The 25,254-nt window shown below is 44.4% G+C and overlaps 1 protein-coding gene across 8 annotated transcripts in view; it reads right to left on the reverse strand.

Annotated features, from left to right (window-relative positions):
- Positions 1 to 25,254, reverse strand: part of CCDC85A (coiled-coil domain containing 85A) — a 262,997-nt gene that overhangs the window by 131,831 nt on the left and 105,912 nt on the right. For 4 of the 8 annotated variants that reach the window (XM_074578557.1, XM_074578554.1, XM_074578552.1 and 1 more), the window contains exons 1-2: positions 13,517 to 14,263; positions 9,901 to 10,816 (exon numbers count right to left, since the gene is read on the reverse strand). In XM_074578557.1, the coding sequence (XP_074434658.1) occupies positions 9,901 to 10,816; positions 13,517 to 13,735 (1,135 nt within the window). In that variant the 5' untranslated portion in view covers positions 13,736 to 14,263. Of the gene's footprint in view, positions 1 to 691; positions 769 to 9,900; positions 10,817 to 13,516; positions 14,264 to 25,254 lie in introns of those variants that run through there. The other 4 variants (XR_012585929.1, XM_074578555.1, XM_074578553.1 and 1 more) reach the window with 2 other exon arrangements.

Below are 25,254 nucleotides of genomic sequence, written 5' to 3' on the forward strand. Positions count from 1 at the left end.
AAGCAACAGAGGTGGAACAGAATATGTTGCCCAGGAAACTGACTCTTAGCTTCAGCGCCTGAAGTGCACGTTTCCAGGTGGCAGCTGATAAGCGCCGACTTGTCATTTAAGTACAATACACTTTGTTTAATTTGGATTGTTGTAGAGTTATCATGAAAAAGGGTCAAGCGGGTCCTTTTGTGCTACATCTCTTTTCGGACTTCCCCAAGCATCTTTTCAGTATTCCACGGGTCCGCAACTGGAGGCAATTGCAGTAGTGTGATCAATACAAGGAGTCAGCACCATCCAGCTCATTCCTCACAAAACCAGGACGACGGAGTGACTTGAGAGGATAAAACTCTGAGATCCAAGCCTCCAAGACAGTCTGATCAGTCACTTCCATGCCGTCAGGCAATCCAGTAATTCATTTTTATCAGCCTGCATACAACTTTATAATACGCTCTAAAAGGTTAAGAAATCTTTCCATATTATTACTTTTATAGAGAAGGCAAAATATGCAAATACCAGTGCCTTAATGCTGAAGTTAAGGTTTCTTTTAGTATGCTCAGGATGCTTTTTGTCCTCCTAGTTCTCCAAAATATTTGCACATGCTATGGTTGCAAGCTGTCAAAATGGAGCAGCAGTATTGACTGGAGTGCAGAGCAGTATTCCAAAAGCAACGAATAAATCAAAAATTTCTTAGCACCTGTACCTGGAAGAGACACAGATTCTGGTATCTTCTGCTGTTTAGTTAAGACTGCAGAGCCTTTGGTCTCGGTGGTTGGAGAGCTGGTTAAGAAAAAAAAACATTGTTGGAACGCTTTGGTTTCATTTTTCCTTTACGGACTTAATGATACTGCAAAAAACCTAAAATTTGAGGTTTAATTTCTGGTCACAAAAAATCCTCAAGCGGACAAAAGCAAGCACGATGAATGACAATAACAGACAAACAGCTTCATTCAGAGCACTGCACGAGCATGGCTATTTACACATCTTGCTTCTGTCTGGGCATCCAATTTCAGTGCAAGCCAGGTACCCAACAAGGAGCGAAGCGCTCAATACTTTGAAGGATCTAAGCCAATTCTCAGCTCTACCGCACAGCATTCATACGCTTGTTCTTGATGTATTCAGCTGCCTTCAGCAAAAGGGTCTTTTTCTCTCTCATAATCAAACGCTATTTTTAGAGACCCATCTTGATGTTACCAGTAATGTTTTCAGACCACAAAAAATCGTAAGATGGATTTTTAACATCATTAAGATTCATCCACTTTAAAACAAAAATAGACTCAGAAACCAAGAGGGGATGTGGGTCCCCTATCAATGCTTTTCTCCGGGCTTATCTGTACTTCACATCAATGTAAGCTACATAATGATGAATCAGCCCCGTAACCTCTGTAAAAAGCATTTCTATTTTTTCTGGGAATCCAAGTTACAAGTACGTACTCCAAAAGACTACAGCAAGCATTGATCAAGGCAAATTTTCACAATTCACTGGAAATTAAAGAGATGCAGTAAAAGAAATCTAGTGAGTTTTGCAGCCAAACATTTGAAGGAGGTATCTCGCTGCCGATCAAACTGAGAAGTTTGATATCACAGGCATAAAAGCTCTGGAATATTTTGGGTAACCTTGAGGAGGCACCAAAATAAAGACCTTTAGAAGACATCCAATATTGTTGCTGACCAGATGGCTCACTGGGCTCTTTCAGCTACAACATCTACCTTACTCTTGACAGTGCTTGAACGCTACTGTGTTTGATTAGTCTAAATAACCGCTTGAAGTATTATATGGACTTCTACAAACCAGTATTACAAACCTTGTAATTTCCCACACACACACCTTGTAGTGTTTCCCCCCCTCTGTAACTGACATAATATTTGTAATAATTCAGTGCAGAGTTCACTCAGATCACGCAAATAAAAGAACAAAACGTTGAAGAAACGTGTCCTTGCTGAAGTACACCGGTGTAAAACTGCTGGTTCCTTCCTTTCCACGAGAGTGTCCAGAAACAGTGCAAATATGCCAGAAAGTTTTATAGCAGAACTGACAAGTTGAACTAAAACTATTTGTTATTCAGAACCTTCACCTGACTGTTCATCTTTTAAGACAGCCTAGCTCAAGACAGCGGCTTTCCCATTCACAATCAATACATTTGCAAACGTTTTTGTGCTGGGTACCAAATGCTCACAGACAGATCTCAAATCACAATCTGGACTCTTTTCTGGGTATCTTGAAGAATTAAAAGGACTTAAAAAAAATTTACAAAAACATTACATGTGCACAGACTAGAATCATTTGTGTATTTAATTTTTTAAAGACCACTTTAGTATCTATCCTTCCCCCCGTATGGTATACTTGTACAATTAATTTCCTCTGAAACAGGTAACTGTTATTACTAGTCTCTCTCGCTGTCCAGGGCCTCTTCCAGGCTAATCCTTCCCTTTTCTCATTTTGTTCGGTGTCTTTCTGTTATGATACTGTCTACAAATCCCACCTCAAGTGCGCAGATTTCAAAAGAAGAAATTGCACAAAGAGGGGAAAGAGAGAAGGGTGGATTTTTCTTCTCATTTACTTAAATATGCTTGTAGATTTCTTGATTGTGGATCCCCCAAAGATTATAGAAGGTTCTTCATTCATGTATCTAAAGGAACCAAAGAACATCACTAAGACCCTTCACAGTACTTCAAGTTTGCACTAACGGTGAAGACCACATTATTTAAGTCCTTGTGGAATGTTACAAGCCACAGCTGGAGAACGGGTGTATGGAGAAATGGTATCCACATTCAAAGGAACAATGACCAAAAGAACCATCTTACAGAAATGACAAGTTGCCACACTGGATCAGACCAATGTAATTAGTATTTAACACCCCCCCCACACACACACACCCCCACACACCCCCCAACAGGACCAGGGCCGGCTGTTTCCGATAGAGGCAAACAAAACCTTCTGCCATTAACAGCAACAGAACAACACGGCAGAGGGAAATCCACCCTCGGATTCACAGAATCACAGAGGGGTTTGCGTTGGAACGGACCTTAAAGACCATCTCGTTCCAACCCGCTGCCCTGGGCAGGGACACCTCCCACCGATCATACCACAGGCAGCGGATAATTTGGTTTTAATGTTTTCACAACTGTGGATGTGGTATATTAAGTTGCGCTTCTTTCTGCATTAAGCAAAATTCAGTGCTCAGTTTTTCAGTCGCGGCTGATTCTCTTAACAGGGCTCACCCTTTCACCGTTCAAGAAGCACAGGCAGACACGATTTATATCAAGATCGTGACTTGAAGATAATTCTCAATGCTCTCTCAGTAACTACATATCCGTGTGTATGACAATAAGACCTAAGATAGGATGTGCTTCAGTTTACTAATTAAGGTATGACTTACTAGCTCAGAAGCCAATGAATTTTCACTGCTAGAGTCATTGTCTTACATACGCAAAGCTTTATTATACCTCATTAAATACCCTGTAATTTGGAATGCCTCGCTGTCCTCGGTTCCTGTTAATGTCTATGCACTTTGTGTGCGAATCGTAGTACAAAATTTTAACCCCACACTATACTAACTGCTACGCCCTTCCCTAATTGTTAACTAATTCAGCTCCAATCCCTGCACAACCCGCAGCAGCTCTCCGTTGTTAACTTCCTAACAAAATAAAAAAAATTCAAAAAACCCCCTCCCATTAATAGATAGTAGAGAAGAGGCAGGACACCCTTTGACTAACACACACAATATACCCTACAAGGCTGAAGTTCTTAAACAAGCAGCACGTACCAAGAGTTATTATAATATTCTAACTCTGCACTATAACTGCCAGAGTTCAGAGAATTTGGCAATTTAATCACTGTAATATTTCTAAAAACATATTTTACTACTGTAAAATCGTAACACTGCAACTCAGAAAGCTGTGCAAAGGACTATGTTACCTGGGGTCCTGTCCTCAGGTTAAACGTATTGTCTCCAAGCAAAGACTCAGACAAGGCTTTAACGTGAGGACGCTCCATTCTGGCACTAAAAAAATTAAAATAAACATCTTCCCGCATATTTCAGGCGGACAACACTAACAACTGTGCAAGCTCCTGATGAGCTCTCAGAGGTAAAAGCAAACGTCTTGCATCTTGACCCAATCACCATGAAAAATAAATAAGCTTTTCTATTCTCTTCAGCACGTACTGAAACAATCTCCCACTCACCACTACTCAGAAAAGACATTATTTTTTAAAACATACAGTTAAATAAACAAAACAAAACAAAAAGTCAGCACGTCAGATCCATCCCAGGTGTAACACCGGTAAAGTCAGGGCGTGCTCAAGCGCTGGCTCACAGACCGTTTGTCAAGACACCGTCAATAACGGCACTGTGATTTATTGTTAGCCTTTCGCTCCTGGAGGTCTGCGGCAAACGTCAGTGAAGTTCCAACAACGCTCACAGCAAGAGATATGGCCACACATCTCAAGTTAATCGGCCAGCCAGCGTAGCTGCTAACCTGCATTTGTGCTGGCTAAATGCTTGGGCGATAAGGGCACTATTCCCATCCTGAAGGGGAGTTACCGAACGGGCTGTATCAGCGCTTCTGCGTAACACTGGCACACCGCAGGGACCCGGGGGAACGAGCAACCGGCTCCTTGGCAGAACCTGTCCAGTCATCATTCCCTCCCTCCCCATTCACACATACACCTCCCCATCACACACTAACGTAGACCTTGCTCTAAAAGACACGTGGTACACTGGTGATGGTTTAAAAATAATATATCTATATTCCCTACTCCGATTCTCGCAGCGAAAGCGTCATTGCTTCCATCAAAGAAAGACTGAATTAGCGTCAAGTCCTTCCTGCAAAACAAAGTCGTCTGTGTAGCAGGATACGCAACCTACAGGAAAAAGGAAAAAGTATAAAACTTGAGAGCAGTGCCTTCAGAGAAAGTGCCGTGTACCGCAGGTGGCTGCGGTGTACTCACAGCCCCGTAACGAGAGAGGTTGCTCAGCCAAGTCCTCCCTACACGTCCCACCACCCCGTGCAGTGCCACCGTCAACCCGCCATCAAACAGGACAGGAGAGGCCTCTGTGGTCAGCACTGAGCCCATCGGCGACCAGAGGGCTGGGACACCCATCCAGCTGCTTGAAACCAGCCAAGTTTCTTATAAGGAGAGGCATCAGCCTTCCTATTAACATACCAGCAGTTTTTTTGGGAGGATGATCCACCTCATACTAAAACATTCAAAGCGAAACTCATTTTGTCAGTGAAGTTAAGGATACGTAAGCATAAACTTTTCCCAAAAGCCCTACAAATCATGAGTTTCTAGTAGGTTCATTGTTTTGATATTACAAGCCACATTTTCAACTTGGTAAATTACTCCACAACAAAATGAGTTTGGTAATAGATACAGCATGCTCTAATCACATACATATTCACATATCACACCACGGTTCTTTTACAGCATGCAATAGCTAAAACTAATTTACAAGTCTGACATAAAACCTATGGAATTCAATCGAAAGATCCCCACCGACAAAGTTTCAGAGCTCTACACTTAAAATAATAAACTTATGAAATAAACAGCAGATTACTTCATACTGGCAAGCAGCGGGATTCTGTCAGTCCTGCAGCCTTTGTTTAGGCAGCAGGTTACTCCAAGAGTAAGTCAGGCCGTATCGGGCTCCCAAAGCAGATGTACAGTGGTGGGGGCACCAGGAAAGCTCCAGTCACACACAGAGCACTGCACGCTGCTACTCACGAGAGGCAAACGATGGCCAATTCGACTTTCAGAAACACAACGCACAAGCAAACCTCCGTCGAAGCATGACATCATCCCACTATTTGGCCAGCAGGATGGGAGCTATTGCCACAGAGAGGGTATCAGTTAACTCAGCAACATTAGTATAAGGTTCTTCTCCCTGAAAAACAGATACTGCAGTTTCCTCTTTTTACTCAGTGTTTTCTGATTTTATTTTCCTTGTAAGAAGCACATCTACAGCAGAAACTGATGAAAATTTAAGCTGTGTCCGCATTCAGCCTCCAAACACCTCTGCGCAAGGAGAGGAGCTGCGGCAGTCGTTCTGCGAGAGCCCTCACACCTCCAGCAGCACACACCGCGCTACGCAGCAACAGCCTCCGCGGCAAGCCAGGAGCACGCAGGAAAGCCTTCTGATGCTTCCCTTTCATGCAAGAGTCAAAGCCCAGAGTAAAACAAAGGACTTCTTAAAATAGAAAGTTTACAATACATTGCTTAGAAAAAAAAAACCACCCCGGACTGCAGACGCTGAAAGCACATGCATTTGTAAGGAGCCACTTATACCCCACGTACTTGTGTCAGATTTAAACTGTCAAGTATTATTCTAGGTTGCATAAGTGTTCTCTTTAAAATGTTTTAACCGCGGGTATTTTCTCTTCTAATTGCAGCAATCTTTCCATCCCAAATACCCCTGTGCTCATTACCCAGAACGTTTAGGTGTGATCCCAGCAAAAGATTGTTACTGTGTTTTATTTGGTTAGAGCCTTTACAATGAAATACATACGTTTTCAATTAACAAACATCAAGCCAAGTTTAGCTCTTACATCCGATTTTCTGTCACTCCACAGGTCAAGGACACCCATTTCAGAAAAAAAATGTAGGAGAACCCTGAAGTAATTTATATTTTTTTAAGCTTTATAAATCTTACAAATGAAAGCTGACATGTCATACGAGAAAAAATACCACGATCAAACCTTTGAGCATAGAAAATGAAAAGAATTATGAAAGGAAATGTTATCGCCTCATCCTTAATTCCTTCAGCTGTGCCTGTGGACCAAAGACAGCGTCAGACCGAAGTAACTTCCCGCATACCTCATGACAGCTTAAAATATGCATGAAGCCCAGATGATTCATGCATATACCATATCCTGCAAAGCAGACTACAGCTACACATCCCATTTCCGATACCACTGCAATATCATATTGCAACTGCTTTAACTTTAGCTTAAGAGTTTGTCAGAATGTTACTCCGTTCCCCACGTCTTTCCATACAGTCAGAGCGCAGCTCTAGATAACTGCACCCTCCCCAGTACATCGGTTGCTCCCCTGGGAGCACGCAAGTGCTGGCGAGACCAGCACCGGGGGCAACTGGGAGCGGACAGCAGCGTATGGAAGCTCTCGCTGCAACAGGAGCAGCTAGGCCGTTCCCAAACGCGCTTCCCATCGGGAACAGCAAGTTCAGGTAGATGGCACAGCACACCTTAGAACGAGGTCTGACATGCAGAGGAACACCTTCTCCTCTCAGACGCGATTCAGAGTCCGGTTAAGACCACGGAAGATGGGAGAGGCTGGTACTGAGTCCGGTAAGTTCTGCTTACACAGTTAAAATACAGTATTTTATTCCTCTATTCAGAGAGGAGTCACAAGATGTTAGTTTTTGCTATTGAGCACTTAGGATGAAAAACCCTTCACTCTTGCTGCTCAAATGACGGTGCACAAGTACTGCAATAAGACTAGAAGTGCCCTGCAAAATAATCACACAGATGTGCAATCAAAGATCTACTGGCCAGATATACTCCAAATTTTGAATCAAACTAGGTGCCACCAACATCGTGAACTTACTACATGAGTTTGGGATAAGAACCAAAAATAGCATCCTTTTATTTTGCTCAGAGTTTAGGGCCAGGTTTCCATGCCACTTTAACTCATGTTTTCACAGTTCCGCTGCTCCTTACGACACAGGCAAAAGATCAGGATCTTCCTTACACCTAAATGATTGGCAGGCTCCCGTATACAGGTATGCACGTAACACGCAAATTGAGATTTACACATTACTTTCACAACAATAACGAGTGCTAATGGTCAGCACTTTTACCACTTCCATATTAACTGTTCTTACAGCAGCTGCCAAAATCAAAACACAAAACCCCAAAATGATTCAGCCTTGCTGTGAAGAGCAAGGATTTTCCTGAAGTTTAAAGCCTCTTACACAATGCAAAGCTGTCGAGAGTTTTCCCACTGACCAAGGTCAGAGAGATGTCAGAGTTAGACCTCACGCCTGCATGAAGTTATGTAAATATGAAAGGAGAGAGGTTTGACAACTTACTGGTGAGAGAAGTCCTCTGCAAAAATGATTATACAAAGTGTAGGACAGGCAAAGCTCCCATTAAAGTCAATAAACAGGCTCCCAAACCAGCAGCTGCCCTCTCCAGCACCTCATGGCCCGAGTCCAAATTGTAGACAGTTGAAATACTCAGCACAAAGGACGCCGGTCAGGTCAGGTTTAACATAAGAACTGCTTTCCCTGCACTGGTAATAATAATGTAGCACAGTTCTTATAAGACTGTTTGGACCAAAAAAAAAAAAATCAGAAAGCCCACCACATTGAGTAGAAAACAAACGTATCTTTGTCTGTGTGTGAGTTTTAAAAACGTATACTTGAAACCTTGGATCACCTTTCTAGATAACCAGTGACCGGACTGCTGATCATCCCGAGTGGAAGTAAGAAGCCACTTTTAGGAAGCCTGGTACCACACTTCACGCTACCTACAGCCAGGTCGATTTTAAACAGAAAGAACTGAGAAACAAAAACGGTATTTAATGGAAGTTTTGTAAGACCAACTTTTATAACTTATGTATTACACATCTTCACATGGTTGCCATTCGCTCATCTTATGAATCATTTTAAAATCATTAAAAAGAGAAGTCTCTACACTTACCACTTCGGGGTTTGTCAGCCCTGTCAAGTACATGCGTTTCACTGCTAGTAATCTGGATTTACCCCTACAGAGCAGGTTATCTTATCTGAAGGCGTTCTGTAAGTTAATCACGACGGGGAAGTGGAGCAATGTGAGAGCGCAATGTGGTAAATGATGAGGACGGCACTGAGCTCACCGTCTCCTCCAACAACAAGCGGGCAGTTCCACCGATGTCAACACAACTTCTCACAGCTGCTCATAAAATGGAAATACATGAACTGCATCCAAGACAATTTATTAAGGCAAAATCGTTGCTTTCCGCAGAGCCTGACTTCAAATATAAGAGTAAAGGTCTGAGAAAAGGGTTTTCAACTATGACACTAATTTCCTTCATGAAAACGTCTCAAAGCACATAGAAGAAACGAAATGGAGCAGGCTATAGAAATTCTGCTAAGTTATTTCTACAGCATAGTAGGATGTTTGAACTTTGTTTTTAATCATTTCATTTATTTCAATATGGTTGTAACCACTTGTCTTTGAAAATAACAAGATACTTAAATTGTGACTGTCTTTTAAAAAGTAATTAATTTCAATCAGTAAGGATACACAGCTCTTAAAAGCTAGGCATGTTTATTGGGTATCTTTCTAAAATGCAGCAATAACAGCACAAAAAACCACCCTAAGATCTTCCTTAACTTCTAACTTGTTATAATTAAACACGTGCAAACGGAAGGCTTTGAAAAGCGTTGGGAGCCATCAAAGTCATTTATACTGAGCCTCACTGTTCATCATGGGAAAGGATGTAAGAAGCCTTCCATCAATAAACAGGAAATTTTAACATCTTTAAAACTACAGACAGGGTAGGTTAGGAAAGCGGAAATGAAATCGGAGACATTCACCTCCATTCTGCTGACTCAAATACAGGCAGGACAAGAAACATACGCAATTCTTCTCTGACGTAAACACAAATCTGCCTAGGGGACAAAGAGTTTACACCTACCAACCCCAGAGCAGGACCAAGGCCAAGAGCCGCTTCTCGATACCTTACACCAGCACTCAAGATGCACTGGTTTCATCGACCCAGCACTTGCTGGACGGACAAACGGGTATACTTCGATTAACTCAACTGCTGAAGGAATAATGCTGACGCCAGACTTGTTACCTTCCATTTCACATAAAACATTATTCCTTTTCCAGAAACAGTTGAAATAGCACTGAAACTACCTTAGTAATTTTCAAAGTGAGTTTTCACTAAATGTATTGACCCACCATTCATTCCATTGTATATACTTCTGTGGTGAGGTGACAGCTCATCTGTTACTTGTCTCCTGAGGGTACCTTCTCTGCTGCCCCCACTGAGATGTTTGAGGTGCTCCGGGCTCCCTCCATAGTGTTGTTTGAGATGCTCAGGGCTCGTACCCCTCACTTTGTGGAGATGTTCCGTGCTTCCGCTCGGCGTGTGCTTTTGAAGGTGATCTGGGCTGCCACTGCTGTGCTTTTGATGCTCAGGGCTGCTACCGGGCCTCTGCTTTTGGAAGTGTTCAGGGCTACTACTCAGAACATGCTTTGGAAGAGTTTCTGGGCTGCTGCTGCTGTGCTTTTGTTGTTCAGGTGCTTTGACAATGCTTTTGTGATGTTCCGGACTTGGTCCTTTCAGGTGATGATCAGGACTGCCAGAACTCCTAGGCTTCTGGAGGTGCTCTGGGCTGACACTCCTGTGCTTCTGATGCTCAGGGCTGCCTTCTCCCCGAGACTTTTGCAGATGTTCCGGACTGGTACTTGGGTGATGTTTATGATGGTCTGGACTGTCTGTACTCCCTGTGCTGGAAGTACTGCTCCCGTCACCGACGTCTCGGATGTAAGTACTCGCCGCGGTTAACTGGCACAGGCTGATCTGGCTGTCGATAGAGCTCCGGCTGCCTGCTCCACCACTTTTCTCCTCATCCAGCAACACGCACAGTTCTTTCAGCTCCAGGTTTTCTTTAACCACCTCTTCCTGCCTCACTTCCAGTTCTTTCAGCTTCTGTAAGTATAAGGCAACCTCTTTGTGCATAACACTAGCGCTGTACCTGCCCAGCCTCTGCCACTCGCGGGACACTTTCTTGCCTTTCTGCCTGTCATCATCCAGGAAGCAGCAAAGGTCTCTCAGTTCTTGGTTATCTTCTTGCAGCTTCTGGTTGATATCCTTTAAAAGAAAGACAATCATGACAGAGAAGTGTCTAAAAGAATTCGCATTACACTATTACCATTGTACAAGCCGGTGAATAGCACTGCCAGAAGCCCAGCACCTGACGCTCAAGTGAGGCATAAATAATTGTGTGTGCAGATCTGGCACATTATAAAAGCATCATGCTTCAAACGAACAAGGCTGCTGCCCAGCGAAAAGTAACTACAATGTCAAGCTAATCTTGAAGGGTTCAAAGACTAACTTCTGATACAGCATAAAAGTTTCAGGTGCTTAATTAATTTTCATGCTAAGTATCAGAATAATTTAGCTCCCGAACTGGGCAAAGATCATAAGCTCTCTCATGATGACCTCGCTCCCCTGAGAAACATTCACCTGAGAGTCACAGCTGAATAAAACTGCAAGGTACATCAGTAATCTCACTTAAATAATTAATTATTAACATTTATACTCTCTATTCCCTAAAGCATATTCACATATAAAGATGAACTTTTTAGAGATCTAAAATATTCTGGTTTTGTTTGATTTTGTTCAGATTTGCATAAAAGAGTCTTGTCAGTCATCACTTAATCAGAATTGCTTCAGCCACTCTGAAATGAAATAAATCTGCTTTAATAGATTGTTCACTCCTAACAAAATGAAGTACATGATTCCATACCCTTCTTTAAGTGAGGAACAGGCTGAAGCAAAATTGTTGAAGCTATTACTATAGCAGGATAATATGCCAAAGAAAACGTTTTCAGTATTTCACCCTCCTAGTTTTACTGAACTGGCTTGTGACCATATTTATTTTTCTCCCATCTAAATATTCATCGCTTCTTACGTATGACGATAGAAGTAGAGATTAGCCTTAATTCTTAAAAATTTAGCTACTTGAAAAGGACATTTTAGCACTGTTTCTTAAGAAAAGGAAGCTTTTGTAACTCCACTGGATTTGTGTGCACGCGTGCTTTTGATCTTTGTCTCAAAATAACTTTGAACTTGACCAGTTTCAACCCCTATCTGACAAAGGATAAACCTCAATGAGGCTACAAGGTATCCTTAAAAAAATCTGTGCTGGTGAGAGATATTCAAAATGACCCCATGGTGGAATAAAGGGGTTGCGGAGGGGCCCAGTTCATCAATCAGAAGCAGCAGGCACCCATCCGTCAGAGCCAGGCGCGGCTGGTCATTGCTACTCATGGACCAGTTATTTCCCACAGGACAAAGGAGGTACACGTCCGGACACTACGCAGGGCTCAAAACATCCTTCTCCCAAATTCCTTTTAAAAGTTCCAGCCGGGGCATCTGAACAAAAGGCGGAAGTTAAACATCACTTAAGGAGTTCAAAACTGAGAGAGGAATTTGTGACTCCTTCCTATGCATCTGGGTGTGTTTTGTTACTTATCTGGAAGGTGCGTAAATCTGCATGATGTCACATCACCTCTGCACAGCACATAACTGGGGGAAAGAGGCTATTGTTGTAACTTAACTTACATTGAAAATGTTGTCATTTAACTTACATTTTAAATGTAAGCTTTATTTTTAATAAGGTACCATCATCAGTGCGTCTTATTTACGCCCAAGGTGACGTATATTGTGAAAAAAGAGGGAGGGGACACACACACTCAAACACTTGGGAGACAGGAACAGTCTTCCCCCACATGCTATTTATTCTACGCCACACTATTATCAAAGACACTGTCACAATAATTGAGTTCTTTAATGCCATTCTACAAGTCAAGAATGCTCTTCTAATGCACTCTCACGTAACAATTCAAAAGCCCACACTGCATCTGCCTCTCCTCTCCTTCCCTCCAGCATTACCTCACTGAAGGAATTTCCTAAAAAAAAAATAAAAATGTCCTTTCCCAAAGGCACCAGACAGAAAATGTTTTGTATTTATGCCTACTTTAAAGACAACTTGCTAGGTCTATAATACATGTGTACAGGCTACACCGGGGTAAGTATCTGTAAGCAGTCCCGCTATCTTCCCAGAACTGGGAAGGAAACATCAGGGACTTTGCTTCTCATCCAACAAAGGAGTTAAATTAAGAAGGGCTAAGTCATTATGGACTTGATCTGCCTCTTCCTGTAGTCTGCAGAAATATACAATCGAAAATGGTTTGATCAGAGACGCGTTATCAGATGTCTTTTTCAGACAATAAACTAGGGACCGGATCTGATCATCCCAAAACTGAGTCCAAGGGTCTGCCATCGCCAGCCGTACACTGCACTGCCTCCCGGAATAACCAGCTCTCTCCAGCAGCCGACCAGACTGTCTGACTGACGAGCAAGTCATCTTAAAATCGTGACGGAAAACAGCATAAGCTACACAACACCTTTTGAATGTCTACAGCTCTGCACGCTATTCTCTCACGGGCACTTCAGACAGGATCATTTAACCTCACTGAAAACCAATGAAGTCTAACACTAAAGTGACTAGACTTAAGCGTTTTCATCAACCCGGCGCGTGCTGGGGCAGAGCCTACAACAGCTGTGCTCCACCGCCTGCCGAAGAGCTGCTCATCTCTTAACCGGACACTCGATTTTTAAGCGGGATCAAACGCTATTCCCTCCAGTCCCCGATGGCTTCTCACGCGATTCTCGGGAACGGCTCCTCCCGGACCGTACACCTGCCGGGGCCGCTCCCGGCGGGGCGGGCGGGGGCGCGGAGACCCGGCAGAAACGTCGGGGGTCCCACCCTGCCCACCCCGCTACCTTCAGGCCGCGGATCTCGCCGAGGTGGAGCTGGAGGCGGCGGTTCACCTCGCGGATGAGGTTGCTGTGGTCCAGCATCGCGCTCATCTTCTCGGCCTCGGCGCGGCGGAGGCTGCGGATCAGCTCCTCCTTGCTCCACTTGAGCAGCTCCTCGTCCGACACCTTGGACAAGTCCTCGGCCGGCGCCGCCCCGACACTTTCCGCCGCCGCTTTCGACATGGTGGCGGCCCGGCAGCCCGGGGGGACCGCGCCGCCGAGGGGCCGCAGCCCTCCCGGGGCCGCCCCACCGCCGCGGGAGGAGACGGGCAAGCCCGGCGCCCGCGGCAGCTCCTGCGGGAGGGCGGAGGCGCCCCCGGCTCCAGCGCTGGCGGCGGCCGGGGGCTCCGAGGGAAACCGCTCCCGGCCCCGGGCAGCGGATCCTAGAATCACGGAGGAAGAGGAGGAGGAAAGGGCGTGGAGGAAGCCGAGCCACGGTCTGGGGAGCAGAGTTCCCCCGGCGGGAAGAAAAGAGGGAAAATAAGCGAGGGGGACAAAGGGAGCCCCGACGCGCCCGGGTCTTTCAACAGGTCAGCGGTGCCGGCGAGCGCCCGCTCCCCGGCGCTGCCAGCGGAGGCTCCCAGGGCGCCCCGCGCCGCCGGGCGGGAAGCGCCGCGGATGGGGGGTGTCCCGGCCCGGCTCCGCCGCGGCAGGAGGAGCGGCGCGGAGCGGGGCGCGCGGGCGCTGCCGCCGCCAGTGGCGGGCGCGGGGCGGCTCGCGGCTTTTCAGCGGGGCGCGCGCCACGTGCGGGGGGGGGCGGCGCCGTCCCCGCGCGGCTCGCGGGCGCCACCTGCCGCGCGCCCGTCCCTGCGGCGGGGCCCCGCGTCCCCCCGCGGCGGCCGAGCAGGCGGGCAGCGCGGCTCCCCCGCCGGCAGCGCCAGAGCGGGGGCACGGCCCGGCCCCGCCACCGCACCCGGCCGGCCCTACTGACGGGCGCCACGAGAACGGTCACAGCGAACGCTCGTCTCCCTTCTCGCTCCGAACCTTCTCCCCGAACACCCGCCGGCGCTGGGTCTCACGCAGAGTTCTCCTGCTCGTGTCCGTGCCGGGCTACGCTCTCCACCTTCACCGTGCCAAAGCATCCTGCGCGTTTTCCCCTCCCGAGCACTACTCCGAGATGTTCCTTCGTCGCGTACCTCCACTTCCCCAGCGACGTGCCAGACCCGCCGCTTCCACCCAGCAGTACCCCAGGACAACCCAGAAGGGCCGCTGGCTTCCTCCCATAGCGGTCGCTTGCCCAGGACTCGGCCCTTGAGCTGCCAGGTAGGCACAGGCTGCTCCTAGGGGCACAGGCAAATCACACCCCCCTGCCCCAAGTGCCCCCCAGAAGCAGCACCTGCGCCGCATAGCCGAGCCCAGTTTCAGCAAGGCATGGAGCTTTGCCACTGTGAAATCCCATTTCCTGATCGGCTCCAAGTATCGCCTGAAAATTTTATTTTCGCTGAGAACTCTCCTATCGCTCTCTTAAATCCTCTGAAAATTTTTCCACTGTAAAGAACAAAGGTTTAGATAAAAGCGTCTGACCAGCCACAGCAAAAATACAGTAAAAGGCCATGAAAAGGAGCTGTCATCTTTTATGCCCAAATATATTCCATTTTAATGCAGCTAAGAAGAACAGCTTGGGGAAAAGGCAGTAATAAATAAAGGCTTTTCTTATTATCCTAATTCAGCGGTGTATTAGTTGAAAGATCATATGATGTTAGATTTTTAAAAGTTTGAACGTGTTTCTTTCCATGAAATAAACAGTTGACTGAAAAGTGTCTGAAAACATTTAATGGGAGAGCTGCGGGGAAGACTGTCCACCTGCCTCAGCTCAACAGTAATGGCATTTCTCAGGGGCAGCGTCTGGCAGATTTCGGTCACAGGGGGCCATGGCAAGCACAGGTCCAAAGGGAACAGCTTCAGGAACACCGCGTTCTCCACCAATATGAAACGTCTCCGCACCTGTGCCTTCAGGAGGCATGGCTTTAGCGTATAGACACATGCCAAAGGAGAATTCATAAAGTATGGCCACTGGAAGCGGTCTGACAAAGTCAAACTTCAGAAGTTTGGGACAAACATAGCTCTAGTAATATCTAATGAAAAAACGTATCAAGTGAAACTAATCTGGAGGGCTTCTATAAGGGAGAGGATCTAGTTTCACATTCACTCGCGCTCCTGTAACAAGATCAAATGGAGAGTGGGAAGTGCAACATAATTATTCCCATCTCCTGGCAATTTTAAAACTTTACTTTCAGATAGTCCACCTTATGCTCAGAGGCCGAGTACGTCCCTGTGCCTGGGCTGTTGTCGTCAGTGGTGACGACAATTGCCCTGGGACGAGCACTTTATTGCAGACACGAAGCTGACTTCTTGCAGCAGTGGCTTGCTGCCCTGCGTCACCCCCGTCGGGCGGCACGGAGGGGCTAGGCAAACGCGCGGGTGTCGCTGCAGCCCCTCCCCGGTGGCAAGGGGCACAGCACTCCCCTTCCTTTCAATTCCTCCACCCTGCACACCAAACGCTGGCAGCAGCGTGGCCCTGTATCCCACTAAATCTCCACAGCCAGCCATGGTTTGCCAGCTGGGCAGCATTTTCACCGCTGCGCCCCACTCGCCCCTGGATATGCAGCTGTGCAGCCACTGCTGCTGGCAAATTCTCTTGCAAGTTGTCGAGGGCTAACGCTGGCTTTTCATTGCTGCCTGCAGACCATCTACTGCCTTAAGTCTCTGATTGCTGGGCAGAGTCTCTAAGCATCATTATAAACAATAATAATTATACAATGATTTTAAACGCACCTATGGACATCTCTAACGAGGCCCTAAAGCTGTTCCATAGGTGTCTGCCAAGAATGTGTCATAGCAAATGAACACTTTCATAGCCATCATTTTACACAAAGATGGCTAAACTGTTTTTGTTCAGACTTCCCAAAAATACTTTTGAGAAGAGTGCAGTCTTGAAAAATGTCATTCCCAAATTGGAAGGAAGTGGAAAGGGCTTTAAAAATGAGAAGTTCAAGTAATTTTAGCTGTAGTTGCTTCTAGATGTTCTACCCGTCATTCATGTGTCTGTAGCTGACGCCCGACACAGCATCACCCACACCAGCTGCTCTAATCCTGGCCCATTGGCTCTCCGCTGGCTTATCACCCATCCCTAGGCAGAGCTCCATACCTTCCCATTGCTAACAAGAGGAGACGGCTCCCCCTCCTCACCTTCCCGTCCTGTCCTTCCTAAAGGGCCTCTATCCATCCACAGCAGCACCCCAAGTCACGTGGACTCTCCCACCATACCTCCATGATCCCAAGGAGATCACAGCCCCGCAACTCCGAACAGACCTCTAATTGCTCCTGTTTGTTCCCCATGCTGCTTGCGTTAGCGTGCAGCATTTCGAAGAGGCACCCAGTTGTGCCGATTTCCCGGGAAAAGCAGCAGTGCTTCCCCCACAATGCTGTCCTCTTGCCACCTCCTCATTTAGGTGGGCACCCTTCGGTCCTATGTGTGATTTCTGATGTCCCTCATCCACATCACCCCACATCCCTTGCTTACCAATTTGGTCCACTCTTTCCTCCCTTGTCTGTTTCTCATCAGCTCTCTCCTATCCATTCCTAGGTCAAAGTTCTCCTCACCCGGTTTGCCAGCAGGTTGGCAAAAATGCTTTTTCCTGATTTGGACAGGGGGATGACCTGACATTCAAAGACAGTCCCACGGTCACAAAAGCCAAATCCCTGTTGTCAACACCAGCTGTGGAAGCTCTCATTGACCACAGGATCCATCCGCTCCTCCTCAAGCCCTTTCGCCATTGTAGGAGTCTTCATTCTCCAACCTGACAAGCACAGGCCCTTGCTGTCCCTCCTTTATTCACTTTACCAGTATAATGCAGATTAACACATGCACATAAGCATATTTTACAATACAATGTAGAACAACTTTTCCTAACGGAGTCTGATACAGTGTTCATAGAGTGTTAGTGCATATAAAAATTAATAGACTAGGCAGTCTATTTAATATTTTCCTCTCCACTGCACACCCACTCCCATCACACAAGGGATATTAGGGATAACGCCATCTAGCTAAAGCTGGCCAGAAACGAAATTCTTCATTACAGACACCTTCTGTAATTTTCTGTAATTACAGACACCTTCTGATTTACAGACAGAATCCTTGTCTTTTGCTCCTGACTTTACAATAGATGAGAGTAAACAGCCAACACTGAACAGACCCAAACTTCATCATGTTCACAACCCAACGTGAACGATACTCACACTCTCTGCCTTAAACCAGCATGATTTTTTTTTTTTTATCCTTTAACTCTTAATGAATCTGTAACACCAGCACACTTTTCAGCTTTCAATGAGATTAAAGACAGTGTGTTACACAAAAGGGAAAGTGACTCAACGTAGCAGTTGGTTTTTCAAACGCTTGTGCCCACGTGCCCTCTCACCATCCCCTACTTCCACAGGGTTTCCGTTGCGAGCTCCCTCCCAGGCAACGCTGGCCGCCAAGCACCGCACCACAGCGGAGCCAGGGCACCAGCTGCAGAAGGTGCAAACGGAGTGGGAACAGCAGAGACTGCAGCCCCCCCCGGATAAGGCTGGCTCCACCAGGGCCCACTCTGCAATTCTTAAACCCTCTTGCTGATGTTTCAGCTTTATTGTAACCTAGATGACAAACAATTCCACAAATATGATTTCCAGTGCAATGAGCTTGCCTTTTTTTTTTTTTTTAAACTATGCAATGTGCAGTTTTCTCATCTCAGAAGTATTTTTGGAAGAGAAAAAGGTTCACGTATTACCAACTACAAGGAAATGTCAAGAAATCTAGAAAAAAATCAAATTAACAATACAGAGAAGGGAAAGAAGCTCAGCTTGAGTCAGTCATTGGGCTTTTTAAGATTTCTGAAGTTTCAACTTTAAGCCCTTTAATTAATTACCTATGATAAATAGCTTCTATTTATTCTGTAAGAAAAAAAATGAAACAAATAAAACCTTTGTTTCTTCTTGAAATTGTTTAAAAGCTTATCTCCCTTTTTCAAAATTAATAATTTCTCACGAAACAAAGTTTGCTATGCACTTCCTCCTACTGCCACCTCCACATTTCTCAAGATCTAGCTATCATGCAACCATGTGGTGAGCTGGATCGGCTTTGTAAGTCAATTAAAAAACAATTTTAAAAAATTTAAATCAACCATTTAAAAATAATGACTGATTTTCCAGTGTCTGATCGCACTGATCTGGCTCACGGTACCTACATCAGATGCAAGGGAGGCAGAGGAAACACACAACCCCAGGGGTGGAGGTGGAGCAAGCCCACCCCTGTGGATGGCAGCCTGCGCTGAGAGCCCATTAAACGCTCCGTGGCAGCAAGCCTTCAGGAGGTGCCCCAGGTGCTGCCAGAGGTGCCCCAGGCACGAGGAGCAGAGCGCAATTAGCGATTCCTGCTAACAGTTTATGTGGCAACTGTGGCTCAGTATTGACTTGGAATCTATAATAGAATGAAAAATCCTGAAAGGTCTTACAGGGGCACTTTGCTTTTTATGTCAATTGGAAAACCGATGGGAGACTTTTGTGGCCCTCCTCCAGGACAAATCCAGGATCCCCAGCTCACGGATTACTAACAGGAGATACCAGGACAAGGTACTGCCACTCAAACTGACTCAGAAATTGCTTTCGCAGGTCTTGGCGAATCCTCCTAAACCATTTGTTAATTGCAGCGAGGTACATGGAAAGGAACATGCTTTATAACTGCTGAAGGTTAAGCAAGCGGTTAGATGACTGATCCTAAGAAACAAAATGAAATATAGAAATGGGCACCTTTCCAACTCAGCAGAAAACATACCTGAAACAATAACTTAAAGGCATCCAAAGATGTTAGAATGAAATCGTTAATTATAACGTTTTTATGGAGTTGATTTTATCGTGAGGAGCTTGGCAACTTTTCTGCACAGCTAACAGTTTGCTCTGGCTGGGATCCAACACAGATGCGCAACCAGAGCATCTGTGGGTCTGTTTTAATTGTACTTCTGTTCATCATTTGGGTAACACTGGACTTCGTTTTGTGTTCATATTTGATTAGTGAGTTAATAGGGGGCCAGATGCTTCTTTCCACTATTGCTCATGAAAGTAAAGTAGATGACAGTGTGGTGGGAAGTGAGAAAAGGTGCGTGCCCTACAGAGTAATCCTTTGCTTCCCCCAACCTCGTAGAAGTGGCAGTTACTGGCACTGTATCTACAGGCATGAAGACGGAGATCCTCTGTCCTCCTCTAACACATCAACATAACTGCAGTAAAGCAAAACTTTAAGCATTTACAACACACTTAATGAAATGAGATTAAGGTGGGTAAACCCTTGGGGGAAAGAAAAAAAAAAAAAAAAACAACTTTTGGAAATTAAGCAATACCATGCCAGGAAGGCAGGTACCACTGTCTGGAAGGAGGAACATGAAAAAAATCCCTTGCCCTGATGGACACCGAATACTTTACATGAGCTTTTTTTCCCCCACTCCCCTCTTCCTTTCCATGTCTTTTTTTCAAGTTTGAGCTCTGGTATCATAAATGAAACTTGACACAAATTGACTGGAGTAGTGGGTTCCTTGATAACTGTACAAAAAAATTATACTTAGACTTCATGTCCATTCACATCATACTAAATATACTGCTCTGTCCCAAGAACAATGATCCAAACCAGCTATCTAATGCAGAGAAGAGGGAAGCCTCTATACTTTACTACCATTTCCCTGAATCTACAACACAAAATACTGTATTTTCAAGCTAAAACCTTCTTTTTTAATTTGTCTTTTCAGTGGCATTATTGTAACTTGTTCATAAACCCTTTCTGTAAAAACAGGATTATTCATTGTATTTTTTTAAAGCTACATATGCTTAAATAAAATTAATCTACAAGAATATACGTGACAGATCTCCAGTGGTTTGTAACACAGGAGTTTTCATTTAGAGTCATCTTAACTTGTCCCAAAATGCTTAAGTTGGCCAGCCACCCACCAATTCTGGCTGCTGCATGGCTACATGAAGGATTTTTATAGCCATCTCCCTCCTTGGGAGGGCAGTGTTTTGTGATTTCAACGAGTCTCCCCAGTATTCAGTTGTTCTTGGCAATAAGGTGGGGTTCTGTGAAATCATCGGTTATTTATCCATCACTTTCCCCTTTGCCAGAGGACACTAGCGCTCTCTCGCTAAAGGTGATTTCTCCCGAAATCCTGCTGCTTCACAGTGACAGCGTACAGTGGAGCTCGGCGGGACACAATTCTAGGGATCTCCAACTTATCTCAACTTCTCGCTCTGAGGTGTTCACGCCTTTACTAGGATTACCTAAAGAGAAGCCAAATTAGATTCTTTTGAATATTTCCCTAAACTCACTTTAAATACTAGACTAGCTTAAAAATACAAACAAAACCGTTCTTTCCAGGTAAGCATCAGTTCTTGAGCACAAAATTGGAAACCAAGTAATGAAAACAAAGCATAAAATCAAGGAACCCACACTGTCTGTATCAGTCTCACGTCCTCACTGCAACTCTGAGTTCATCTACAGCACTTCTCAAAGCCAGTGGCCAGACCACAGCATCTAGGTGCCATTTTTCACAGCAGGCCCCTCTGCGAGGCCTTGTTTGGGTTCAAGAGCCAAGACAGCAACTCAGCAACAGTTAGTTTCCTAACAGGTGTTTTTCAGAGTTAACCTGCGATGTCACATTGTCCGCCCCAAACCCATGCTCATCTGAGGGGTGCTTTGTTCTGTATAGCCCTTCCTGCGAGACACAATTCCAAGACAAAAACCCTCCGACTTCTATCTAATAAAAAGCAGCACGAGTAACACAACCTTTCTAGCAGATGTAACTGTGATAACATTCACTTCCTTTATACCAGCTGCAGCTCTGATAATTCCTGTTCCTTCTGCCCATTCTTTAGAACTGGGCTCATTTTCCATTCCTTTTAATTAAAAGAAAAAAAAAACAAACCCAAAACACAACACCAAAAACACCCTTCAATGCTTGGGCTCCTATGACGTGAAGCATTCAGAGCTTATCTAACAGAAAGCGATACTTCCTATTGAATGCACTCCCTGTGTTGCTACAGCAGTTTAAAAACTATTGCAATATTTTTTAGAGTATATATATATCACATATCTGATCAAACCCAGGCTCCAGCTCCCTAGTAATTCTTCACAGGGATCTGGTACAAGATGCTAATAATATGGATGAATAAGCCAGCATTCAGAGCCCGTTGGGCTTACTCAAAACACTGATTGGTTCTCATTTTGTCCAGTGAAAGCAACACAGAAAAGCAGATATCTTTATCTCTTTTTTTTTTTTTAAATTGTTATTCTCTGATGATTTTTTATGAGAAAAAAACAGAAAAATTGTTGGAGAGGAAAGAAGAGTTAATGATATGTCAGTGAAATTATCACAATGTCTAATGAAATTGCAAGCTTAAGCTGGCACTAAAGCAGTTTTATACAGTCATTGTCTTCTCATCAGTTCGAAACTGCATGAATGTAAAAGGAAAGTGCCTGCTAACAGATACACTTTTCACTTGCTCAAGCCTTACGCAGATACCACTGGCTCTAGCAATTAATTATCAATTCTGATAATGCCATTCAGGATGGAATAAAGACTGTAGTGTGTTTAGTTACCTTGAGCATTATTTATTTATTTGTACTGGAATAGCATTTGAGAACTCTAGTCATGGAGTGTGACCCCTTTGATTTGGAGGTATAGAACCACAAAATGAGAAGACTGTCCTTAATATACTACATAATAAGACAATGCCCCTAGAATTTACAATCCGGTTCCTGCAAAGTGCAGGGGAAGAGGTAGAACTAGTTAAGTAAGACTGCCTCATTTAATATATAGTCATTTTTCACTGTAAACCTACACAGACATTAAAATAATGAAGGAACAAACCACACTAAAAAAGTAGCACAAGTCAAACAGGAGGATTATAAGGTTTGCAATGAGAAGAGAAGAAAAATGGATATTAGAAGGCAAAGAAGAATTCTAAGGAATGTATTAGTGAGAATTATGTCAAACAGTTACAAACCCAGTAATACAACCTGAAAAGATTATGAAGGCCACGATAACGAAAACAAAACAGCTACCTCAAAATGCCTGGGCAGACGATTTTTATGAAAACCTTAGAAGCATTGTGCACACAAGGCATTGAGCTGTAGCAGGGGAAGTGACAGAAGCGTTTAAGTCCTCAAAGCAAGAGTGGTCCTTCTGCAGGTATGCCTCAAACCAGGCAGCCAGGGAGGCTGGAAGCATACTGATGGTGAAACACGCAGAGAATGGCCATGAATCCCGTGGCTGCAGGCATCCAAACTGCTTCCGTCTTGCTGCTCACCTCGTGTTCGCTCCATGTTCTGTCCTGACTCTTTGAATGCGTTCACATGATGTATTGGCTTTGAACTATATCGTCAGTTCAGCAAAAAGTAATCAACCCAGTATTTCCCATTGTGTCATGCAGTAATATTTTGAAATTCTTTGCTGGTTTGGGTTTGCTGAAATATGCATATACATATCAATGCATGCAATACCACACTTGGAAGAAAGGTATACAGCAATTGGAAAGGCAGCTCACGAGGTTATTGAATGAACAGCTATCCCCGCAGACCACTGTCCTCGGTAACTTTCATCTCCATGAAAACACTCTTTAGTTATTCTGCTGATTCCTCTCAGCAGGAAAAATCCATTAAATATTTAATTAAGCTGTGTTCAATATATTAGGTAAGTGAACTATTCTATCTAGTGCTAGCTTAACGTTACACGCTGTATCATAATGTTCTGCACAACAGTGTTGCAATGACATGCACGTTATTGGAGATTTTGCTCTATTTGCTCATGAACAGTAACAGCAGGGGGTTGGAACTAGAGGATCTTTAAGGTCCCTTCCAACCCAATCCATTCTATGATTCTGTGAAAATGAACACCCAAATCAGGATTTCTACTCTCAGGGTATTCTTTTAGCTGTTATTATTCAGTGAATTCAAGAGCGGATGCATGAACTCTGGAAAGTGCTGGTGCACTAATAGGTGGGCATTGAAGTGAGGGTTTGTTTTTTTTTGCTTGTTTGGGTCTTTAAGCGGGGCAGAAATTTATTGGTAGAGAAAATCCCCGTGTATGACTTGCATAGCCACAGGCATGCCAGACCATAGTGGAAATTTTAAATGGAATGAAACAGAGGTAAAATGGAGAGGGGGCAACTTGGCGATTCTAAGAAATAACGTTTAACCTAAGCACAGCACAAACCATTGCTTCAGAACTGCCAGCAAAACCTTACCAACCGCAGTCAATTCCCAGCAATTAGGGATGACATACACCGCAAGGTTTGGAATATACAGAGAGAGGAAAGGAAAGAGAATCAAATTGCTGCACATTTTGTCACAGCTCACGTATGACAGTTGCCAAGGGCAAGTGTCTCTGAAGACAAACTGATAGGCTGCAGTTGAAACTATTGCTTCTGCCAAGGAAACATTAGGCTAAAAATCCCCCCTCCCCAGTCTTCAGGGGACGAGTATTTTCTGTTTGTAACATTAGAGAAACAATATGCATAAAGCAGGATCACTGCATAGGGAATTCTTGCAACTGCAGCACCATGTGAAATAAAAGAGGATCTCACTCAGAAACCTGATTCCTTAGGCTGACAGAGCAAACTTTCATCAAAGGTTAAATGAAAGATTTTAAATTCCTGATACCTGGAGATACGGACAACTGGGTTCAGTCCTACAAAGTCTGAAGAACTGGGGATAAGATGCCACTACATAAGACCTCAGAACTGACGAACAGAAAGCTGTGATTAAAAGAGGGGACAAACCTTAATATTTTTTTATCAGGAACTCAGCACGATGGAAACAGACAGCTCTTCAACGTTTTAAAATGCGTCCCAAAACTCACTGGCTTCAATAGGTGACTTTCCATTATTTGCAAGGAGTACTGGATTGGTACCCTCCTCAATTACTTACCTATTAGCTTTATTCCTGATGTCTCATTAGAAGCAGGCTGACATTTGCACAGAGAAAATGACAGAAAAGAGTAGAAGAGGGAAATAGCTAATAAAAAAATAGTTAAGAAAAAAATAAAAATCACATTGCCTACTTCTTTCGTCAACTGGAATCCTCTTACAGTCACAATAATCCAAGCAGTAATTCATTCCTTACATTGCCAAAAACGGAAAGATGATAAAGAGAACTTTGCAAGTCAGCCACATATCAGAAAATCCCAGCTGATTTAACTTTGATAAATGTCTTTTACAATAAGAGCAAATGTATTCCTTTTTCCACTGCAATGTTTTGGAGGGGGTTTTTCTGTGGGATTTTTAAGTGGGAGTTCTTATAAGCACTAAAATCAAAAACATTCCGAAAAATGTAGAACACAGAGCCTTGTTGCAAGCAGAGCGTGGAAGACTTGCCAGCTGCCCAATTACTGTTTTGGAAATAAAGCAGGTTCTGGAACTAGACGATCTACAACTTTACACAAACCCAGAAAGTCCCTGATCTTGCAGGGGGGTGGAGTGAAGCAGTTTGGACCAGATCGAAAAGAACAGGTTTTCTTACAAGAGAATTAGATGTTGATGCTTCCTTCAAAAGCAGGTTTTTTTCTAAATAAATAAATAAGGCTTAATAGAAATAGTTATTTTCCATACATCCTTCTGAACCACAGGCAAAAATGAAGGACAAGGTCAACAGGTTTTGTCATTATTGCAGACACAGAAAGAAA

Source organism: Larus michahellis, chromosome 3 (genome assembly GCF_964199755.1).
Source record: "Larus michahellis chromosome 3, bLarMic1.1, whole genome shotgun sequence".
NCBI classification, from domain to species: Eukaryota; Metazoa; Chordata; class Aves; order Charadriiformes; family Laridae; genus Larus; species Larus michahellis.